A 23,938-nucleotide genomic window follows, 5' to 3' on the forward strand; every position below is an offset into this window, starting at 1 on the left:
GGGATATAAAATTATGAAGGGTATAGATAGTGTAAATGCAAACAGGCTTTTTCTACTGAGATTGGACAAGAATAAGACTAGAGGTCTGGGGTTAAGGGTGAAAGCTAAAATGTTTAAGGGGAACATGAGGGGGAGCATCTTCACTCAGAGGGTGGTGAGAGCATGGAATGACTGGTAGCTGCAGGTTTGCTTTCAACATTTAAGAGAAATTTGGATAGGTACATGGATGGGAGGGGTTCGGAGGGATATGCTCAGGGTGCAGGTCGATGGGACTAGACAGATTAATGGTTTGGCAGGGACTGGATTGCCAAATGGCCTGTTTCTGTGCTATCGTGTTCTATGACTCTATGAACTGTTTGTTATGAGTTGTATCTGAACTGATATCCCCTTCAAAGTAAAAGCACCAATAACAGGAGGTCAAGGGTTGATCAGTTGGAAGTGATTGTAGTAAATTATGGCCATATTTTGATTAACTTTGGGACAAATACTTGAAAATCATTTTATCTTCACATCTGATGGAATGAAAATTGATGTATTTGGAAAGCTTACAAGCAATAATTTCATTGAAAAGGTTGAGTCAATTTGCATTTACGTTTCACGTGTATCACTGAGAATCAAAACTTGTAAAGTGCCCTGTCACTGTCTGCTCAGATAGCTCGCATGGCACCAATAACATTACACCCTCATTCTGATTTATCCTTGTATTAGTGGGAGCTTTGCATTTGTTTTTCAAGGAACATGGTTGATTAAGACGGTATACATAGGTCCACTTTCACATCTGCCTGTGAGAAGGGTTTTATCGAACCAATTTGCCCTGAGATTTAACTCAGAGCTAAAAAAACAGCCTCTTAGCTTTGTATAGAAATTTCCTCAGAGATACAGGAGTTGTTTCTTCAGTGATGACAGATAAATATTTGATCTATCAAGTGCTTTAGATCTCTACTGGTTTTACAGTTTATTTATTTATATCTTTATTGAGGTACAGCACGGAATAGGTGCTTCCGGCCCTTCAAACCACACAGCCCAGCTGCGTAATCACGAGACAACTTACACTGACCAATTAACCTACTAACCGGTTTGTCCTTGGAGTGTTGGAGGAAACCAAAGGATCCAGAGAAGCCCACACATTCCATGGGGAGAATGTACAACCTCCTTACAGATGAAATCGGAATTGAACTCCAATGCCCCAACATTCAATGGCGTCACGTAGTGATACCATGGAACTTTATGGAAGTACCCATCCTCAAGTGTTTACTGTAAAAAGTTCGTGTTTAACTGTGCTTGGATCTAAACATAGTTGCAGAATAAACAGATCCTATGTTGATCTTTCAACTAAAATAATTTCCAAACTATGTAGATGATAATCAAATCCCACCATCTCCCTGCTTTTTATACTCGCTAGGATCCATTCTTTTTCCTGCTTACATACTGATTATTAATTAAAGAAGTAGGAGATGGGGTGCGAGCCCATGATTGACTCTTTTTCTTGCTGATCTTGCCAATTAAATTGCCGCGGAAGATTGAAATCGTTGAGGCAAATGTGTAAGACCAGCAGGTGTTCAGCGCAATTTACCAGCCTCTCATTCACTGCTGCCCGAGGAGGGTCCTTGCGTTCAAGTGGTCTCTCTCTCGCGGCTGTCCGAGGATGATGCTGGAGTCCTGGCTCTTGGGCAAGGATTAATAGACACGGTTGGTGGATTGGACTTTGTAGTTCATGTTATGATGTTTTTCTGGTTTCTGGTCGCTCCTTTTCTTGTTGATACTTTGAGTGATTTGTGAATTGGGGTAGTGAAGCACCTTCATTAACTCCAAAAGACTGAAGTAGGGTAAATACTGAAAGGCTTTTATTCGCAGTAAAATGTGACTTCCATGCTGAGTGTCTGCCACTGGACTGAGTGGGAGGAGCAAGGCCAAATCACCTTTATTCAGGGGTCTGTGGGAGGAGCCACAGAGGCAGAAAGCAGAGGGGTGTGTCCAGACAGGTAACCCAGTTACAACATATATATATGGATTACCACAGGTAGCCTGCAGATAATGAACACTGAGCTGAACTGAATATGCCTGGACTCTTTCAATTTTGTGGTTTTATATTCTGTGCTTTTCACTCATTTTTTTTGCTGCCATTTGCGTGATTTATTTTTTTTGTGCATGGGGTGAGGGTTCATGCTTTTCTTTGATTGGGTTCTAGGGTTTTCTTTGTTTCATGACTGTCTGTGAGGAAGGTGAATCTCAGGGTTGTGTACTACATGCATACTTCGATAATAAATGTACTGTACTTTGAATCTTTGAATTACAAGACGACAAGAAGATAGAAGCAGGCGTAAACTACCAGACTGCTCAAGCCTGCCCTGAAACACATGTGGTCATGGCTGGTCTATGCTCTATTCAACTTACCTTCTGTGCCAGTGAACCATACTCCTCAATTCCTTAATCTTTCTACTACTTGTTTGTCTCCAACTTGAATAAATTTAATGATCCGGACTCCTGCTCACTCAGAGGCAGAGAGTTCCAGAGATTCATTGTGAGAAGTTTTAAATGACATGCTCCTTATCATTCCTTTTGTCCCCCACCAGTGAAAGTCATTTCTACATCTACCCTGTCATGCTGCCTTGGGATAGCTCATGAGTAAATAAGTTTATCAGTCACTCATCCAAACTTCAAGGAATACAGGCCAAAGCTGTTTAGCTCCCTTGATAGAACCGCCCTCTCATCCCAGCAATTAGCCCAAAGAACCTCCTTTGGATTGCCTCCAAAGCAATCCTTTTTTTTCAGTCAGGGGACCAAAACTACACATAGTGTGATGGATGTGGTCATATTAATCTTACTCCAGGCGGACCACAACATTGTCATAGGGTTTGGAGGCTTGTGTGCCTTACTGACCTGGAGAGCTATGTTGGCAGGAGTCAGGGCCTTGTGCTTTGGTTCTTGGTAGGATCACCCATACCAAACAAGAGGGCCGACTAAGAGTGGTCCACCAGTCCTCCAGGTTGGGGGGTTCAGCTGGCGGCTAACAAACCCGAGTGGTAAAACAAAACTGTTATGGAAACAGCAATGAAGAATCCTTCCATATCTGAGCGTGTCGGTATTCCTGAGTCTCCATCAGGGACTTGCATGACTGACAGTAGTGAAAGGCGAGCTACTGACATGATGAAGGAAGCCCTGAACACCGCCAGAGATGGAGGACCTTCACTGCAGCCCTAAATGCCAGCGGCGTAACAGGCAGTACAGAAATATATAGTAACATAGTCAAGCATCACAAATTGACTTCCTCAGCCCAAATCTACGTAATTTTCCCTTCACATTCTAAATTATCTGAGAAGGCTTCTAAATTGGACTGTTGAAGTGTTTTGCCACCGAACATTTTTATTTACTTCGTACCACGTTTTAAAAACTTGACATGATTTGATACAAATTGGATATACATATTAGCAGAGCAATAAAGTTTTCCTTTTTGCCAATCTTTGACTAACTAATAAGGTCATCACCAATATTTTGCACATTTTCTTCCAATATCAATGTTTACTTAAAACAGACATATCAAATACAATTTTCAATACCTTATGACCATATGCGATTACAGCTCAGTGTACTTCTAGTTTTATGTATAGAATTAGTGAAATAAAATTTATTCAGAAGTATTTCTAGTGGTAGTTAGAAACATTCCCACAACCAATGGACTCTCAAGGAGTCTTCATCTCATGTTCTCGATATTTATTACTATTTAATTATATTTGCATTTGCTCAGTTTGTTGTCTTCTGCACTCTGGTGGAACACCCTAGCTGGGCAGCCTTACATTTATTCTGTTACATTTACTATTCTATAGGTTTTTTTAGTATGCTCACAAGAAAATGAATCTCAGAGTTGCATACCGTGACATTTACGTGCTCTATGTACTTTGATAATAAAATTTACTTTGAACTTTGTTTTTGAGAAATGTGAAGTACATGCATTTTGACATTGTTCTTGTGATAAATGTCGTTTTGCTTTATGAGAAGATTTCCCATTTATTTACCAAGGCTATGTTGACTACAAAGAAAGCTACCACAATCATTGTCAGCAGATTTGATAGGTTTGCAAAATGTTCGATGATATTGTGGAGGTGCCATACAGATAAAGCTAACTCATCTCTTTCTTATGCATTGGCCTGACCTGCATGATGACCAGTTTCCTTTGAGAGTAACTTTCACTTCAAGGGTTGGATAGTGCTCACATTTCATTGTCTGACATCAGTGTGATCTGCTAGCTTAATTATGGAATATTCATCAGCACACTATGTCAAACTATGGAGCCTTTCTGCAGTTTTAGCCTGGTGACACTGCTTTCCAGGCCTGGCCACAAGTGCATAAGACATAGGAGCAGAATTAGGCCATTTGGCCCATTGAGTCTGTTCCACCATTCACTCATACTGATTTATTTTGCCTCTCAGCCGCATTCATCTGCCTTCTCCCCACAATCCTTGATGCATTTACTAATTAAGAACCTATCAACTTTAAATATACCCAATGATTTGGCCTCCACAGCCGTCTCTGGCAATAAATTCCACAGATTTATCATCCTCTGGCTAAACAAATTCCTTCTTATCTCTGTTCTAAAGTGGCATCGTTTTACTCTGAGGCCGTACCCTCTGGTCCAAGGCTCTCCCACTACTGGAAACATCTGCTCCATATCCACTCTATCCAGGCATTCCTGTGACCAAAGCAGCTTGATAAATTCCAATTGATCACTATACCTAATTAAGGGTGGGTGTTCATGATGCAGAAAAAAGTGACAGTAAACATTCAAGCTTGAATTAATATCACACCTCCACGTACCTTTGAATTCTGCAGAACTTTCTTAGGCCATTTAAATTTCTTTCACGTTTAGGATCTTCTGAAACCTCTTTCCATGGTTGTTTTGGGGATCTGCAGTCCAGCATGCCCACAGAGTAGGAGATAGCCAGCACAGTTGCGTAGCAGTTAGTGTGACATATTACAGTTTAGGACATCAGAGTTAAGAATTCAATTCTGACGTCATTTGTAAAGAGTTTGCACATCCTCCCCGTGGAATATCTGGGCTTCCCTTGGGTGCTCTGGTTTCCTCCCACAGTCCAAAGGTGCAGCAGTTAGTAGGTTAATTGGTCATTCTAAACTGCCCCATGATTGGGCTAGGATTAAGTTGGGGATTGCTGGGCAGTAGGGCTCGGAGGGCTAGAATAGCCTGTTCCACACTGTATCTCAATAAATAAATAAATAAATAGATAGATAGATGAATGAATGAATGATACGTGCTCTTTCTTCAGTGTGCGTCCCACTTACTTAAAATGGCATTTTTGGTAAACATATGGAGCCTGATACAAATACAACTGGTGGCCCAGAGCTAGGGTGCATAAGACAGAACTTACTTCCACCCATTTTTTTAACGGGAATGATTAGTGCTAAAATTGAATTTTAACACTAAAATCGATCATTGAAGGACTTAATGAATTTGTTAAGTGATATGGTATTTTACCACAGGCAAAGGAATCCCAAATATGTCAAGTTAAATCCGTTTACTGACTAGGATTGAGGGTGGGTTTACCTTTCCATTACAGAATCCTTCAGCTCCGATTTTAAGGAAGCTGAGACGAGCACCAGTCATGCAACTACTGGTAAAGTGTTACGTAGCATTTTTATTTCGTTACCATGTGGTCATGTGTTATCGTTCCTGCTTAGCTCTTACCTTCTCCGTTTGGTTGTAAACGTAAGTCACTGTAGAGTAGAGTTCTTCTGATCTCGTGGATGAACTTGGAGGTGAGACGGACGAACTGTGTGTGATCTGCTCAATTACTTGTTCAGTAACAGCTCCTGGATAAGAATCCGTTTCATTTAGAAATCATATTTGGCACACAGTATAATGAAAGAATACTTAGGCAAATCACATTTGGAAGACCTGGGCTACAGATTTGAAAAAGAACTCCCAAATGGGACAAACTTTTTAAATATTTGCTACCGAAGTTACAGAGCAGCTTTCTTTAAACCATTGCAGAATACATTTCAATGAAGAATCACCTTTATTACAGACGTTTGTTTCCTGCGTTGATATTATGCTACTTCAGATTGGGGGAGATTGAAAGGAACATCAATGTAAGAAACATATATCGAGTGGATAGTCAGAGATGTTCTCCCAGGGCTGAAATAGCTAATACCAGGGGGCTTAATTTTAATGTGACTGGAGGAAAATATAGGAGGGATGCTAAAGTTAAGTTTGTTACACAGAGAGAGGTGAGTGAGTGGAATGGTTTGCCAGGGATGCTGATAAAGGCAGATTCATTAGGGGCATTTAAGAAACTCTAGGATAGGCACATGGATGATAGAAAAATGCAGGGCTATCTAGGAGGGAAGGGTTAAGATTGACCTTAGAGCAGGTCAAAAGGTCACAACAACATTGTGGGCTGAAGGGCCTATATGTGTTCTATGTTCTATGGAACCAACAAAAAAAGATAAATCTTTCTCTGCTTCTTCTGAACATTTTCAGTGAAGTGACACACTTCAGCAGAAGGGGCATGTAGAGTCTAAAATAAACTGAAGTGGTACTTCTCCCAAAAGATATGCAGAAACAAAAGGAGCTGGCCAAAAGGTTCTGTGCATGTATCGCAGAAACAGTTGACAGTGTAGTAAGGACAATATAAGGGACCCTGAGCACCACAAATTTAGAGTACAGAAGCAGGGAGGTTGTGTAGAATACTTATAAAACACAGATTAGATCACAACAGGAGTGCTGCATTGAAGAGAAGTGACTTTAAATTGATTTAAATGTTGTCTAAAAAAGACAGGAAAGGTTTAGCAAGGAAATTAATGGGTAGCCAATAATTTGAGGAGCATATAAACATTATAATCTATGTTCTTTGTTATGGAAAGATACAGAAGAGATTTACTCAGATGGTTTTGGAATAAGGGGTTTCATCCCCAAAACTGGATGGAAAGCTGGTCTTGTTCTTCTTGGAGCAAACAAAAGAAGTACAAGTTTGTGGAGGATTTAGGTAGGGTATATAGAGAGATTTTTCCCATTAGCAGATGATTCAAAGACTAGGTGTAGAGGTGGGAAATAGAAATTCAAAGAAAAGGCAAAAGATAAAGGGTTATAAGGGAAAATCTTCCTTACAGTTGCATTGTATGAATTGGAAATCACTGCCTCTAAGACAGGTGGAAAAGGGATTTGGATACGAATCTGAGGAAAGATTATTATACAACCATGGAGAATTAGCAGGGCATTGGGACTGAAGTAATTGTTTCACAGGGACTTAACGGCAGTATTTATGAGCCATTGTATTTCGGTTACCATTCACAGCATCTCGTTTTAGTGTTTTCATTACGATCATCCCTCCAAGAGGACTACACCCTTGTCGTAGGGTTTGGAGGCTTGTGTGCCTCAATGACCTGGAGAGCTATGTTGGCTGGAGTCAGGACTTTATGTTTTGGCTCTTGGTAGGGTCACCCATGCCAAACAGGTCAAAGGGTAGAGGCCAGAGTCCATCAGTCCTCCAGGTTCAGGGGTTCAGCTCAGGGCTAACAACCCTGACTGGTCTAACAAAATTGTTACAGACACAGCAATGAAGAAACCTTCTATATCTCTGTGCGACTGTACGGACAGACAGAGATGCAGGACCTTCACTGCTAAATGCCAGTGCAATCATGGGCAGGAAGAAGATTATGATCATTAAGACCATTAGACATAGGAGCAAAATTAGGCCACTCAGCCCATCAATTCTGAGTGAATCAATACAAATGAAATCCCCACATAAATACAGTGAGTGGGAATTTTAACTCAGGCTGAGTGAATGACTAATTCATAATTGAGTAACATACAGACTTAGCCAGGTGAAGATGGCAGATTTCCTTCCCAAAGGGCCTTCAGTATTTCTGATGGGCTTTTAAAACAATACAAATTTCATGGCTGATGTTAGCTTTTTTATTAAAAATACCAGATATTTTCAAAAACCTAACTGGATTTTATTTCCAGATCTGCTATACTGTATATAGTGCAATCTGATTGTATGTCTCTGGATCATTATTCTAAACAATAACTGATTGACTTTTTGCTTGAAACTGGTAGAAATCTGCCAGTTTTTAGAGATGGCAAACATAAAAGCAAGAATGTAATCTTGAGACTTTATAAAGCACTGATGAGGCCTCACTTGGAGTATTGTGAGCAGTTTTGGGCCCCTTAGAAAGGATGTGCTGACATTGGAGAGAGTTCAAAGGAGGTTGACAAAAATGATTCCGGGATTGAAATATGAGGAGTATTTGATGGCTCTGGGCCTGCACTCACTGGAATTCAGAAGAATGGGGGGCGGGGGCGGTGGGTGATCTCATTGAAACCTATTGAACGGCCTCGAGTAGATATGGAGAGGATGTTTCCTATGGTTGGGGAGTCTAGGACCAGAGGACCCAACCTCAGAATAGAGAGACACTCATTTAGAATGGAGATGAAAAGGAATTTCTTAAGCCAGAGGGTTGCTGAAACTGTGGAATTCATAGCAACAGGCGACTGTGGAGGCCAAATCTTTGGGTATACTTAAGGCAGGGATTGATAGATTGTTGATTAGACAGGGCATGAAGAATTATGGTGAGAAGGCAGGAGACTGGGGCTGAGAGAGAAATGGATCAACCCCGATGAAATGGTGGAGCAGACTCGACGGGCCAAATGGCCTAATTCTGCTCCTAAGTCTTATGGTCTTAGGTCAAAAGCCCAGGAGCTGACAGCTGGGCATAAAAATAAAGCCTATCTAAATCTGGACAGGACTAAGGAGGCTTTAGTCTCCTTAGTTAAGGTAGGACACATTGGTCCTTGAGTCAGGACTGAGGTTTTGAAGTGCTATCTTATGAGGAATGATTAAGCACATTGGACCTATAATCACTGAAGCTTAGAAGAATGAGAGGTGATCTTACTGAAAAAAAAAACATAAGAACAGAAGGCCTTGGAGCAGAATTAGGCCAGTTGGACCATTGACTCTGCTCCGCCATTCAATCATGGCTGATTTATTTTCCTTCTCAACCCCTTTCTCCTGCCTTCGTCCCATAACGTTTGATGCCCAGGAGCCTATCAACTTGTGCTTTAAGTATGCCCAACCACTTGGCCTCCACACTGTGGGAGGAAACCAGAGCACCTGGAGAAGGAACAAACTCCTTATAGACAATGATGAGAATTGAACCCAGTTCACCTCTACTGCAAAGCATTGCGCTGACCACTACACTACTGTGCCGCCCCATATCTTCAGAGGAATCAAGTCTTCAAAACTTTGCATATTTTCTTTGGACATAAAAGGAGGTCATTTTGACCCTATTGGTCTGCGCTGTCTCACTCAGAATTCCCATTTGTCACTTTATTTTCCTGGATTCAATTCTCCTCAAATACCGTCAATTCCCCCAGTTTCTACCACATGGGTGACTTATGGGGTAAGACAGTTCAGGCAAGAAGGTGGAGCTTATGTCAAAATGAGCCATGATGATACTGGATAGCAGAGTAGACTTGAGAGGGATTACGTGGCTCACTCCTGCTCTTGTTTCTTATATTTATCTGTTCTTATGGTCCGATGAAAGGCTATTTGTCTGAATTATCTTTCAACAGGTGCTGCATGACCTGCTAGGTATCCGGGATTGTCTGCTTTTGGTTTCAGGTCGACAGACTCTGCGGAATTTTGTTGCTGGATTTACGTGTCCTCCTGACTGCACAAGGGGAAGTTTCAGCCTTGCCAAGGAAAGATTCCTTGGCCTTCAGATTTGACTGCAACTCTCACTGCAGACACCTGCTTCCTTCTGGGTGAAGATGAAATTGGGGCTCTGTTAATGCAATAGAATTGTAATTTGTGGAAAGAAGCTTCCATCTGAGTCAGAGAAACATCTCCTGTGATTGGAAGATCTGGCATTTTACAAGTAGATTGAAGAGAGACTGGATGGAGCACAGGCCTCTGCTGATGATAGCATTCCCACGATGGTATTTATTTTACTAAACAGTCTACACTCTGAAATTGTGCTAAACACTGAAGATTTAAGAGAACATTCTCTAGGCTGCATGGTTGACATAAAATGTAAATAAAAAGCATCATTCAATCACTTACTTGCATCATATTCTAGCCCACTGGCTTTCTTCAGCTGAATAGATGGTGAGTCCTCCTCTAATGCATTGGCTCGATAATCTTCTGTGAGATGGACAAGGGGGGAGAAAAGACAAATCTTCATTATGACATCCATCAGTGACCTCCAATATAATTAAAATATTTAATAAAGTTTAATCAAAGGAAATTGTACTAAGCCAGTGGCATTTACTGTGGCAAATGTACTACTATAATGTTACAGTTAGCTTAACATTTTACAGCATCATTGATCAATCGGAAATACAGGGTTCAGTTCCTTTTGCTGTCAGCAGGCTGAGGGTAGCAGACACCAACAGAATCAACAAACTCATTCGTAAGGCCAGTGATGTTGTGGGGATGGAACTGGACTCTCTCACGGTGGTGTCTGAAAAGAGGATGCTGTCCAAGTTGCATGCCATCTTGGACAATGTCTCCCATCCACTACATAATGGACTGATTGGGAACAGGAGTACATTCAGCCAGAGACTCATTTCATCGAGATGCAACACAGAGCGCCTTAGGAAGTCACTCCTCTCTGTGGCGATCAAACTTTCCAACTCCTCCCTTGGAGGGTCAGACACCCTGAGCCAATAGGCTGGTCCTGGACTTATTTCCTGGCATAATTTACATATTACTATTTAATTATTTATGGTTTATTACCATTTAATTATTTATGGTGCAACTGTAACAAAAACCACTTTCCCTCGGGATCAATAAAGTATGACTATGACTATGACTATGAGTATAAGGAGCTTCTACGTTTTCCTCATGAGCATGTGGGTTTCCTCTGGTGCTCCAGTTTGCTCCCACATTCCAAAGATGTCCTTGGTGTGGAAGCATGGGGACATTTGCAAGATGCCCCTCAGCACACTGTGTTGGTCATTGATGCAAAAGACATATTACACAGTACGTTCCGATGTTTCAATATTCATGTGACAAATAAAACTAATCTTTAAAAAAAAATTCCAAGCTTTTGACATAATATACACTTAAGGCAGATTAATCAATTCGTGATTTGCCAGGGCATGAAGGGATATGGGGAGAAGGCAGGAGATTGGGGCTGAGAGGGAAATAGATCAGCCATCATGAAATGGTGGAGTAGTCTTGATGGGCCGAATGGCCTAATCCTGCTGCTGTATCTTATTGAACTTATGATATTACATTAGCAATGTAAGTGGCTCCATATGTCACTACTACAGGGCGTGACGACCCTGCCCTACACGAGTCCCGGGCTCAGCTGGCTCTGGCTGACAGTACCCTGTCTGGGCCCCTATCCAGGGTTACGGATCCCCTGCCTTGTAGGTATTTTCGGGAGAAGAGAAGGCTAAGGAGTAAACCCTACACAAATCTGGAGTGGAGCCCCTAAGGTGGTTGGATGACGTATCACGTCACCTCCCGGCAGCTCCTGCAGCCCCTGCAGCCAAGCTGATGCCAAATGTACTGCTTCGCATTCCTTTGGACCACACCCGCGGGGCCGAGAGGGGGATCTTGGTGTCTGGGCAGCCCAGGATCTCCATATTTATCGCCCAGGTCTGCGCCCCGGAGAGGTCTAAACCTGGCGCATCCATTGTCTACTGAGACAGAGGGAGCCATTACTTACTGACATTAGCAATAGTCTTTATATATAAACTGATCAGAATCAGACTCAGGTTTAATATCACTGGCATATGTCATGAAATTTGTTGTTATGCAGCAGCAGTACAGTGTAATATATAATAATAAAGCAGTAAGTACATATATATTAGAAAAGTTAAATTAAGTATGTACTGCAAAAAGAGAAACAAAAAGTAGTGAGGTAGTGTTTATGGGTTCAATGGTCAGTCAGAAATCTGGTGGCAGAGGGGAAGAAGTTGTCCTTTAATTATGTAACATTAAATAGCTGGTCCTGATGAGAAAGATCATGACTGAGGTGTAAAAATATCATGTGATGCTTGAATTATGTAAAATCTTTAAAGAGATTAAATACAACAGAGGCAAACTTTGCCTGCATTTGAATTGCATTATAATTGAAGGTGACATACTAACGATAGAGTGGATAGAAGTTCATAGTCACAGACAGGGAGAGAGGTTTTTCAATCTGGAGCCATTTCTCCCCTGTTGAGCAGAATTTTTCTCTCCAAAGATGAAAAGCAATATAATTATTTTTATAAATTCTGCATGCACACCTACTTTGCACACAATGGAGTTTGATGTTTTTCCAAAAACACAAGATCAAAGCTGCATAATTCAAAGGTGGATTTCCTAAGGGGATTATTTTTATCAGATATAATGCCAAAAAGAAGGTTTAGTTAGTTAAACAATAAGTAGTCTCCAAAAAAGTGCATATTTTGATCATATTTACTGCTGCAGCTGTGATCTAAATGCCATTTAGTATTTCCTATGTGGTTGCAATACTGTTGCTTTCCTGAAGCAACGCATGTTGGCGAATGTTACACTGTTGTTCTGCACTTGTGAGGGAAAAAAAACATTATCGTATTGCAGAGGATAAACGCTGCAGCAATGATAAGGATTTAGGATTAGCTTAATTTGTCGCATGTACATTGAAATATACAGTGAAATGCATCACTTTTTTTGTCTAGTCCAATCAGTGAAGATTGTCTGGGCAGCCTGCTAATGTTGCCACATTTCTAGTGCCAACCTGGAATGCCCACAATTCGCTAACCCTAACTATACATCTTTGGAATGTGGAAGGAAACCGGAGGAAACGGGAACATCCGGAGGAAACCCACACGGTCATGGGGAGAACATACAAACCTCTTACAGACAGGGACGGGAATTGAACCTTAATCATTGGTGTTGTAATAGCACTATGCTACCATGCCAACCATGATGAAACCAACATTAACACACTAAAGGCTCAGGAAATAGCACAAAGCCTATCGTGCTGTTAGCAGCAAATAAAACAAAAACGTTTAGTGACTTGTGGGCATGTCATGTTGGCACCAGAAATGTTAATTCTTGGGGAATATGCTATGCATAGGTAGAACAGTGAGACATGCAAAACAAATACAGATCAATCAGGAACAAATAAAAAACAAAACTGATTAATCTAAAGTGCTAGCAATAGATTTCATAACAAAATGAATAATTTGGAATCAAACCAGACCAGAATTCTCCCTAGAACAGCCAAGATGGTTTGAATCTCTGCTCTAACCGTGATTCTGGCCAGGATAATTAGAGTTATAGAGAATTACAGTACCAAAACAGGCCTTTCAATTCATCTAGTCCATGCTGAACCATTTGAACTGCCTACTCCCATCGACCTGCTCCGGTGCCATCGCCCTCCATATCCTTACCATCCATGTACCTATCCAAACTTCTCCTAAAAGTTGAATTGGATTGGCTCTGTTCATTGGGTAAGGTAAACATACCTGCCTGGAAAATGTGAAAATAAAAGTAGGAACTCAAAGACTTCAAGGAATATTTTAATTACAAATACCAATTGGACATGAAACATTCACGTTGTGTGTACAACAAAACTTTGCTATCCAATGAGGAACACTCCAGTAAATCACATTTCAGAAACATCTCAGCAGGGTTCCCCATCTCCCATAAATGGGCTTCATGTCGGAGCTATCTAGCATCTTGCATGACCAAAGAGATAGACAAAACAATGCAGAAGACAGAACTTATGACAGATAGAAACAGAAAGTGCAGGAAACACTTGGATGGTCAGGCAGCATCTGTGGAACGAGAAACAGTTAATGTTTCAGGTTGAAGTACCTCCATTAGAACCAACCATCTTCGACTTGAAACATTAGCTCTTTTCCTTTACCTAGATGTTGTCTAACCTGCTGAATGTTTTCTGATTTTACTTCAGAGTTCTAGCAGCTGCAGTTTTTTTTTGATGTATCATCAGCATCCTTGTGGTGAGTTTACTGAGGGTAGTTTCAGATGCTGCTGGGAGTTGCTTGTGATGATAATTCTTAGTTTCTATATACAGTATCAGAATGCTGTTTATTTTATAATCTTTGTTCTTACAGCTGAATAACTCTATCAGATTTTATTATCAGCAATATCTCATATATATCAGATATATATATATATCTGATACAACCTGAAATTCTCTATATTTATTACTCACGACCTCCAAGAAGGCCTCAGAATCAGGCTTATTGTCACCTGCCTGTGTTGTGAAATTCGTTAACTTAGCAGCGGGAGGAGAAGATGGCGACGCGACGCAGCGCGCGCAGCTCTCCAGTGAAATGATATCGTATTTGTAAGTAGGATGCCGTGTACAATTCTGTTTTGATGGAGACAGACGTGAGAAGGCACAGAGGAACTTCCGGAGAAATTTCTGAAATGCCCGGTTCGCTGCCGTTGCTACTGTGCGATTGAGAATCTCCGGCGGGAAGGCCCCAAGATCCCCAGCTTTGCCTGCTGCTGGCGACCGAGGCTGAGGTCAAAGCGTTCGGATAGAGATGGTGCTCGGTACTCGGTGTCGGAGGGCTGATCGGAGCTCGAAATTTTCGGACAACTCAGAGTCGGACTGCAGTCGGGCATGGCAGGGAGAGTTTTCTTCCTTCTCCCGTCTGCGTGAGATGTGGAACTTTCGAGAGACTTTGAACTTTTTTACTGTGCTATGGCCTGTTCTTCATCAAGTTATGGTATTGTTGCACTGTTGTAACTATATGTTATAATTATGTGGTTTTTGTTAGTTTTTCAGTCTTGGTCTGTCCTGTGTTTCTGTGATATCACACCGGAGGAATATTGTATCATTTCTTAATGCACGCATTACTAAATGACAATAAAAGAGGACTGCGTGTCCTCATAACTTAATCTGATTAACTGCCATCTGTCAAGTCTGACAAGGGCTGGATAGAACATAGAAGAGTACAGCACAGGAATAGGCCCTTCAGCCCAAAATGTTGAGCCAAACCAGCTAAAAAGCAAATCAAAAATGCCCAAACACTAATCTCTCCTACCTATACAATGTCCAATCCCTCCACCTTCCTCACATTCATGTGCCTATCTAAATGTATCTTAAAAGCCTCTACTATATTTGCCTCTACCACCATACCGGGCAGTGCATTCTAGGCATCCACCACTCTCTGAGTGAAAAACTTACCCCTCCCATCCCTTTTGAACCTATCCACCCCCTCAGCTTCAATGCATGCCCTCTGGTATTAGACATTTCTAACCTGAAAGCCATACTCCCCGTCTACTCTGTCTATAAACCTCTCTCGGATCTCCCCTCAGCCTCCGCTGCTCCAAAGGGAACAGCCCAAATCTGACCAGCCTCTCATGATAGCTCATGCCCTCTAAATCAGGCAGCATCCTGGTAAACCTCTTCTGCACCCTCTTCAAAGCTTCCTATAATTGAGCTTTCACTACATTTCTGGTCATTATAGAAAATGGTGACTGCAAATGGAAGAATTACGACAGAGTCTCGGGCTTAGCTTCAGAACGAACTCTTTTATAAAAAACTCACATCAACAGGGGAGTCACTTGTCCCAGAGCAAATGCTCACTGATCCAAAGTGCCAGTTGGTTATATACTGTCTCATACCTACTTGTTTCTCCTTGATCTCTCCCACACAAAGCGCAAATAGTTGAATTACAACATCAAACTTCAATGCCCAGCACATCACTTGGGCTGGGTGTATTTTCCATTTTTTCCTTGTTTCCTTCCAGCTTCCCTTCTAGATTCTGGGAAGGATGTTATGGAGTCACAGAGTCACAGATAAGTACAGCATAGAAACAGGCCTTTCGGTCCATCTAGTCTGTGCCAAACTACTTAAACTGCTTCCTCCCATCAACATGCACTGGGACCATAGCCCTTCACACCCCTACCATTCATGTACCTGTCCAAAATTTCCTTAAGGATTGAATTTGAGCTCGTATACACCACTTGTATTGTGTTGGCACTTGTGTTGGCAGGTGGCCAAATGGTTAAGGTGTTCGTCTAGTGATCTGAAGGTCGCTAGATCGAGCCTCAGCTGAGGCAATGTTTTGTGTCCTTGAGCAAGGCACTTAACCACACATTGCTCTGCGACGACACCAATGCCAAGCTGTATCAGGCCTAGTGCCCTTCCCTTGGACAACATTGGTGGCGTGGAGAGGAGAGACTTGCAGCATGGGCAACTGCCAGTCTTCCATACAACCTTGCCCAGGCCTGCACCCTGGAAAACCTTCCAAGGTGCAAGTCCATGGTCTCACGAGACTAATGGATGCCTATACACCACTCGTGCTGGCAGCTCATTTCACACTCTCACCACCCTCTAAGTGAAGAAGTTTCCCCTTAAGCTTTTCACCGTTCACCCTTAACCCATGATCTCTAGTTGTAGTCCCACCCAACCTTAGTGGAAAAAGCCTGCTTGTGTTTATCCTACCTATACCACTATATTTCATGCTAGGGTGGAAAATTTATTTCAGCAATACTGGGAAAGGCAACACGAACTTAAATTACCACATACAAAATGCTGGAGAAACCCAGAAGGTCAAGCAGCATCTATGGGGATGAATAAAGAGTCAGTGGTTTTGGACGGAGACCCGCGATTTACAGTTTGGAGATCAGTTAAGTGATCCAGAACTCTGCTGTGTCCGAGAAGAATCTGAAAGCAAGCGTGACCTCGTTCGAACCCTTGAGGCATTGAGGTGTTTAGTTATGCAGGAGAGAGAGGGTCTGGAGGTGGGTGGGTAGGTTTGCTGTTTCTCTTTGAACTGACTTCCATGGTTTTCTGTGTTTCGCGGCTACCTGGAGAAGGCGAATCTCAGAGTTGTATACGGCATACACACTTTGAACCTTTGAAGACCGCTCATGAGGACCCTTCATCAGATAATGTCCAGATGAAGAGTCTCGTCCTGAGACATTGACCTTTTATTCCTCCTCATAGATGCTGCCTGACCTGCTGAGTTCCTCCAGCATTTTGTGCACGTTACACAAAATTTCCAGAATCTGCAGAATCTCTCGAGCTCAAGTTACCACAGCCAAATTTCCTAGATTCTCTGTCTTCAATTTGATATAACCGAACGAACTTTAGCTCCAAAGATTGAAAAAAAAATGAAAAGGTGTAGGCTCTACTGCTTGGAGTTCCAATAATTAAACTCACCTATTTACAATGTTTGCAGAAAACAATATGGACTCTGAGGTATCAATAAGCATTTGGAGAACAGGCAGTTTCAACGGGATGATAACAGATCTGGTCAGGTAAAGATGAACAAAGAGAGGCCTGTTAGGAAGAAATGGCTTGGGGCCAATCAAAGTAGATTCCTACTAAGGAAAAGAAGTAGGGCGATTAAAGTTGGAGTTCCTAATGAGATTGAGAGAGAACAAAAAGAGGCAATAAGGGCATGGAGCAGACACATATACAGATAATGCTGGAAATACTCAGCAAATCAGTATCTATGGAAAATTTACAAGGATGTTGCTGGGACTGGAGGACCTGAGTTATATGGAAATACTGAATAGGTTAGGATTTTATTCCTTGGAACGTAGAAGATTACAAGGAGATTCAATCGGGGTACTTGAATTCAAGTTCAATTCAATTCAAAAAACTTTATTGTCATTCTAACCGTACATCAGCTCTGCAGGGCAGAATGAGACAGCGTTTCTCAGGAGCAGTGCAATCATAACATAACAAACGCAACACTAAATAATAAACATAACAATAAGTAGTAAAACACAACAGCCACATGTCAGTTAAAATCAAGTTGTAAGTGTCCAGTGCAAGTTAAAAGTGTCCAAAGCAGAGTCAGGTAGAGCAGCTATTTAGCAGTCTGACTGCCTGTGGGAGGAAGCTGTTTAGTAGCCTTGTGGTTTTAGTTTTGATGCTCCAATTATGAGGGGTATAGATAGAGTAATTGCAAGTAGGCTTTTTCCACTGCCATTGAGTGGGACTACAACCGGAGGTCATGGGTTAAGGGGGAAAAGTGAAAAGTTTAAGAGGAACATCAGGGGAAATTTCTTCACTCAGCGGGTGGTGAGAATATGGAATGAGCTGCTAGCGCAAGTGGTGCATGTGAGCTCAATTTCAATGTTTAGGAGAAGTTCAGATAGGTACATAACCATAACACCATAAGATATAGGAGCAGATTTAAGCCATTTGGCCCATCGAGTCTGCTCCACAATTTCATCATGGCTGATCTATTTTTCCTCTCAAAATTTATGGATTACATTCATTAACACATAATTAATTACTGAGTATTTCACAATTATATTAACAGATTTCAAAATTATATAAAAGAAAATTCCAGCTGCATAGCAACGAAGGCTATGTGCGTGGGAGCATTTTGGATACTGCGTGGCCACTCACCCACACAGTTCAGAGGGAGCAGAGGTAATAAGTGGAGATATGGAGCCAGTTAGGGGGCACACAGGCATAGGAAATGATTGAGATATCTCTGAAGTATTATGCGCCAGTCTTCACCCATAAAGAAGAAGCTGCTGGCACACCCAGAGGAGGTTCACAAGAATGACCCCAGGAATAAATGGGTTAATGTATGAGGAGCTCCTCTTGATGACTCAGAACTGTAATAGCTGGGATTTAGAAGAATGACAGGAGACCTCATTGAAATCAATTGAATATTGAAAGGCCTAGATAGAGTGGATGTGGAGAGGATGTTTCCTGGAGGTGTCTAGGATTAGAGGGCACAGCTTCAGATTAGAAGGATGTCCCTTTATAACAGAGATGAAGAGGAGTTTCTTTAGCCAGAGGATGGTGAATCGGTGAAACATATTGCCACAGATGGCTGCAAAGGCCAAGTCATTTGGTGTATTTAAGGTGAAAGTTAATAGGTTCTGGATTAGTAAGGGTGAATGGGCCAAATGGCCGACTTCTGCTCCAATGTCTTTTGGTCTCTATAAGGCACTGGTGAGACCTCACTTGGAGTACTGTGTGCAGTTTTGGGCTCCTTATTTAAGAAAGGATGTGCTGACATTGGAGAGGGTTCAGAGAAGATTCACTAGAATGATTCTGGGAATGAGAGGGTTGACATATGAGGAATATTTGACCGCTCTTTGACTGTACTCCTTGGAGTTTAGTAGAATGAAGGGGACCTCATAGAAACATTCCGAATGTTGAAACGTATGGACAGAGTGGGTGTGGCAAAGTTGTTTCCCATGGTGGGGGAGTCTAGTATGAGGGGGCATGACTTAAGGATTGAAGGGCGCCCATTCAGAACAGAGATGCAAAGAAATTTTTTTAGCCAGAGGGTGGTGAATCTGTGGAATTTGTTGCCACGAGTGGCAGTGCAGGTCAAGTCATTGGGTGTATTTAAGGCGGAGATTGATAGGTATCTGAGTAGCCAGGACATCAAAGGTTATGGTGATAAGGCAGGGGAGTGGGACTAAATGGGAGAATGCATCAGCTCGTGATAAAATGGCAGAGCAGACTCGATGGGTTGAATGGCTGACTTCTGCTCCTTTGTCTCATGGTCTTATGGCTAAAGAGGACGTGGCGGAGATACTGGATGAATAAGAAATTAATTAAGAAGTTGCAAGAAATATTATCTAGAGTTAATGTGGATAAATCAGCCAGTTCAGATAATACATAGACATCCGTTAGTCTCGTGAGACCATGGATTTGTGCCTTGGAAGGTTTCCAGGGCACAGGCCTGGGCAAGGTTGTGTGGAAGACCGGCAGTTGCCCATGCTGCAAATCTCCCCTCTCCACGCCACCGATGTCCAAGGGAAGGGCACTAGGGCCGATACAGTTTGGCACTGGTGTCATTGCAGAGCAATGTGTGGTTAAGTGCCTTGCTCAAGGACACAACATGCTGCCTCAGCTGAGGCTCGAATTAGCGACCTTCAGGTCACTAGACTGACACCTTACCCACTTGACCACATGCCAATATTATCCTAGGATAATATATATCCTAGAATATGGGTGCAAAATAAAGAAAATGTTTTGGCTCTAATGTTCAAAACTGAAAATTATAACACTGCAAATATTCAACATTTGTTCAAAAGGGAGCATAAGGATAAACCCATAAATGACAGACCAATCTGCTTAGTGATAAAAGTGGGGAACTTAGAAATGAAGACGAGAGATGTAATTAGAACTCACTGAGATAATGTGGATTGGTCAGGAAAATACAAACTCACTATTTAATGTGGAATTGATCAGGAAAATAGAACATGGCTTTATGATTCGCAAATCATGTTTAACAACTTTCAGCTTATCTTTAAATGTGTAATTGAAGGGAAGAGGCAGAAATAGCACTCAGTAGTGATAAACAACACACATCAAAGTTGCTGGTGAACGCAGCAGGCCAGGCAGCATCTGTAGGAAGAGGTGCAGTCGACGAAGTCCTGACGAAGGGTCTCGGCCTGAAACGTCGACTGCACCTCTTCCTACAGATGCTGCCTGGCCTGCTGCGTTCACCAGCAACTTTGATGTGTGTTGCTTGAATTTCCAGCATCTGCAGAATTCCTGTTGTTTTTGTCTCAGTAGTGATAACGTGGTTTCATCAGGGAAATGCAGCGTGACCTTATGAAAGGCAAATCATGTTTAATTAACTTGGTAGTCTTCTGAAAATGAAACTATTGTGACATATGACTACTTTCAAAAGCCATTAGATGAAGTTTTTGCATTTTAAATTTATCATTAAGGATGCGAGCCACTGAACAAACGGGGCAGGAATAATCTTCCCGTTGACTCGAAAATTGGCTTTGTGACAGGCAACAGAAGAAGTTGGTTGTTTTTTGAATTGGAAGAAAATATTCAGTAGTGCTCTCCAATGTCAATATTAGGATTATTCTATTTCTTTATATTAACGATATAATTTCCATTTATAAACACAAAACTTGGAATCATGATGAACTATGAGGAGGAAGGTAAGTTACTTCAAGAGGATAGAATCAGAATAATGTTTAATATCACTAGTATATGTCATGAAATTTGTTGTTATGTGACAGCAGTACATTGCAATACATTATAATAAAAACAGTAAATTACAGTAAGTGTATGTATATATTTAAAAATTTATATTAAATAAGTAGTGCAAAAAGAGAAAAAAATTAGTGACACAAACACGAGGAAATCTGCAGATGCTGGAAATTCAAGCAACACACATCAAAGTTGCTGGTGAACGCATCAGGTCAGTTAGTCCTGACGAAGGGTCTCGGCCCGAAACGTCGAGTGTACCTCTTCCTAGAGATGCTGCCTGGCCTGCTGCGTTCACCAGCAACTTTGATGTGTGTTGCAAAAAATTAGTGAGGTAGTATTCATGGGTTCAATGTCCATTCAGAAATCTGATGGCTGAGGGGAAAAAGCTGTTCCTGAATCATTGAGTGTGTGCCTTCAGGCTCCTGTACGCCCTCCTTGATGGTAGCAATGAGAAGAGGTCATGCCCCATGTGATGGGGGTCCTTAATGATGGACACTGCCTTTTTGAGGCACTGCTTCCTGAAGATGTCCTGGATGCTGGGGAGGCGAGGGCTCATGATGGAGCTGGTTGAGTTTACAACTTTCTGCAGCTTATTTTGATCCTGTGCTGTGGTTCCCCGCGCACCCGCCCCCCCCCCCACCCATACCAGATGGCGATGCAGTTTGGTTAAAAAAAAAGTGAGCATGTGACAGAAGAAATAAACACAATAATTTAGTGTTTCATTTTGGAAGTAAGAATAAGGTATATAAAAGGATTTGGGGTTATGCATGCATAACTGGCAGGGGAGGTTGGAAAATTGTTTAATAAACGGTTGCATCCTTATAAATAGAAGCACAGTGTGCAAGAAAATGGAAGTCATAAAGAATCATTATTTAAGTACAGTAAAAGTATTGTATCCATTTCGAGTTACTGGACTTACAAAAGATATAAAGCTTTAGGGAGATACTGAAGAGACATATAGATGGCTCTCAGAGGGACGGGGTTTAGTTATACTGGCAGCATGGACAAAGTGGGATTGTTCTACTTGGAACTAAAGAAGTTTACATATATTTGGTGGAACAGACTAGAATCAGAGGGCTTAGAATGAAGATGATAGATGAATGATCAAGACGTACAGCACTTAGATATATTAGATATTTAAAAGTAGCGCACAGAATTTCAGCTCTGGTATTCAGAAAGGGAAACCTTTGAAAATGAAGATAAGAGTCAGTATTAGTCAGAATCAGAATCAGGTTTAATATCACCGGCGTATGCTGTGAAATTTGTTAACTTTATGGCAGCAGTACAATGAAACACATGATAAATAAATATGGAGGAAAAAACTGAATTCCAGTAAGTCTATGTATGTCTATTAAAAAGTTAAGTTTAAATAAGTCATGCAAAAAAAGAAATTAAAAAGTAGTGAGGTGGTGTTCATGGGTTCAATGTCCATTTAGAAACTAGATGGCAGAGGGGAAGAAGCTGTTCATGAATCATTGAGAGTGTGCCTTCAGGCTTCTGTACCTCCTTCCTGATGGCAGTAATAAGAAGAGGGCACGTTCTGGTAGGTGGGAATCTTTATGAAGGATGCTCTTTCCTAAGGCACCACTCCTTGAAGATGTCTTGGATACTATGGATACTATTGCTCATGATGAAGTTGACTTAACTTTTACGAGCTTCTGCAACTTATTTTGATCCTCATACCGGACAGTGATGCAGCCAGTCAGAATGTTCTCCACAGCACATTTGTAGAAGTTTTCGAGTGTTTTAGTTGACAACCCAAATTTTCTCGAGCTCCAAATGAAATATAACCCCTGCCTTGCCTCCTTTATAGCTGTATTGATATGTTGCATCCAGGTTAGGTCCTCAGAGACATTGACACCCAGGAACTTGAAATTGCTCACTCACTCCACTACTGATCCCTCTATGAGGATTGGTTTATGTTCCCTCATCTTACCCTTCCTGAAGTCCACAATCAGCTCTTTGGTCTTGCTGACGTTGAGTGCAAGATTTTTCCTGCAACACCACTCAACTAGCTGGTATATCTCGCTCCTGTACGCCCTTTTGTCAACATCTGAAATTCTGCCAACATCTTGGATAGAGATAGCATAGACGATAGCTGAACAACTTCCATTTGTGGTATATCTCTTTCATAATTCTGTAAACAGGTTTTATAACCGTCTCCAATAGTAATGTAATGATATCCAAAAATAGTCAAGCAAGTGCAATAAATAATAATTCCAAAGATGACTTCTTGTAACGTATGCTGCCCACTTTTCCAAAAGGGAGATAATCAAGGCAGGATTATTAATCAAGCTAGGTATCAAAGCAGTGTTGAGCTAAGATATAGAAGCAGCGGAGAGTAATGCAGGATTGGTTTAGATTGACATCATAAATAGTATAGGAAAAATTATATGGATGACAGTAGTCTATAAACCTTCAAATTGTGACCTCTTGACAGGTTGCACAGAAATGGGGAACTAACCAGGGCATATTTTATGGGAATGACAATTATCATAGGAGATTTTAATCAGGCCTTAAGACACAGGAGCAGAATTAGGACATTTGCCATTCTATCACTGCTGATTCACTATCTTCCTCAACCCCATTATCCTGCCTTCTCCCACTAACCTTTGGCACCATGACTAATCAAGAACTATCCACATGGGATCCTCAACCTGAACTGTTAACTCTTTCCATCTTGGCATCTGTTGCCAGAGCTTCTGAGAATTTCCAATATTTTCTGTTTTTAGTTAAATACAAGAGATAGTAACTTTATAAAAAAACATATTATAGGCATTTCATTACAGCAAAATAATTGAATGTGATTTCTAACAATTTTTAGATGAATATTTAAACGCGATAGAGGATATTTTCATGACAAATGTCAGTGATAATAAACTTAATCCTCAATTTTCCTATTCTGATGCTAGGTCATCAACTTGAAATGTTAATTGTATACGATTTTCTGCAGATATTGCCTGATCCGTTTTTACTTCAGAATGACCAGCCCAACAGGTGAAATTACGCAGTGTTTCTT

General features: G+C 41.4%; 1 protein-coding gene across 4 annotated transcripts in view; it reads right to left on the bottom strand.

Moving 5' to 3' along the window:
• Positions 1 to 23,938, bottom strand: part of ptprb (protein tyrosine phosphatase receptor type b) — a 113,217-nt gene that overhangs the window by 81,555 nt on the left and 7,724 nt on the right. For all 4 annotated transcript variants that reach the window (XM_063057712.1, XM_063057709.1, XM_063057708.1 and 1 more), the window contains exons 3-4: positions 10,077 to 10,157; positions 5,699 to 5,823 (exon numbers count right to left, since the gene is read on the bottom strand). In XM_063057712.1, coding sequence (XP_062913782.1) covers positions 5,699 to 5,823; positions 10,077 to 10,157 — 206 coding nt within the window. The remainder of the gene's footprint in view (positions 1 to 5,698; positions 5,824 to 10,076; positions 10,158 to 23,938) is intronic.

Source organism: Mobula hypostoma, chromosome 9 (assembly GCF_963921235.1).
Source record: "Mobula hypostoma chromosome 9, sMobHyp1.1, whole genome shotgun sequence".
Lineage (NCBI taxonomy): Eukaryota > Metazoa > Chordata > Chondrichthyes > Myliobatiformes > Myliobatidae > Mobula > Mobula hypostoma.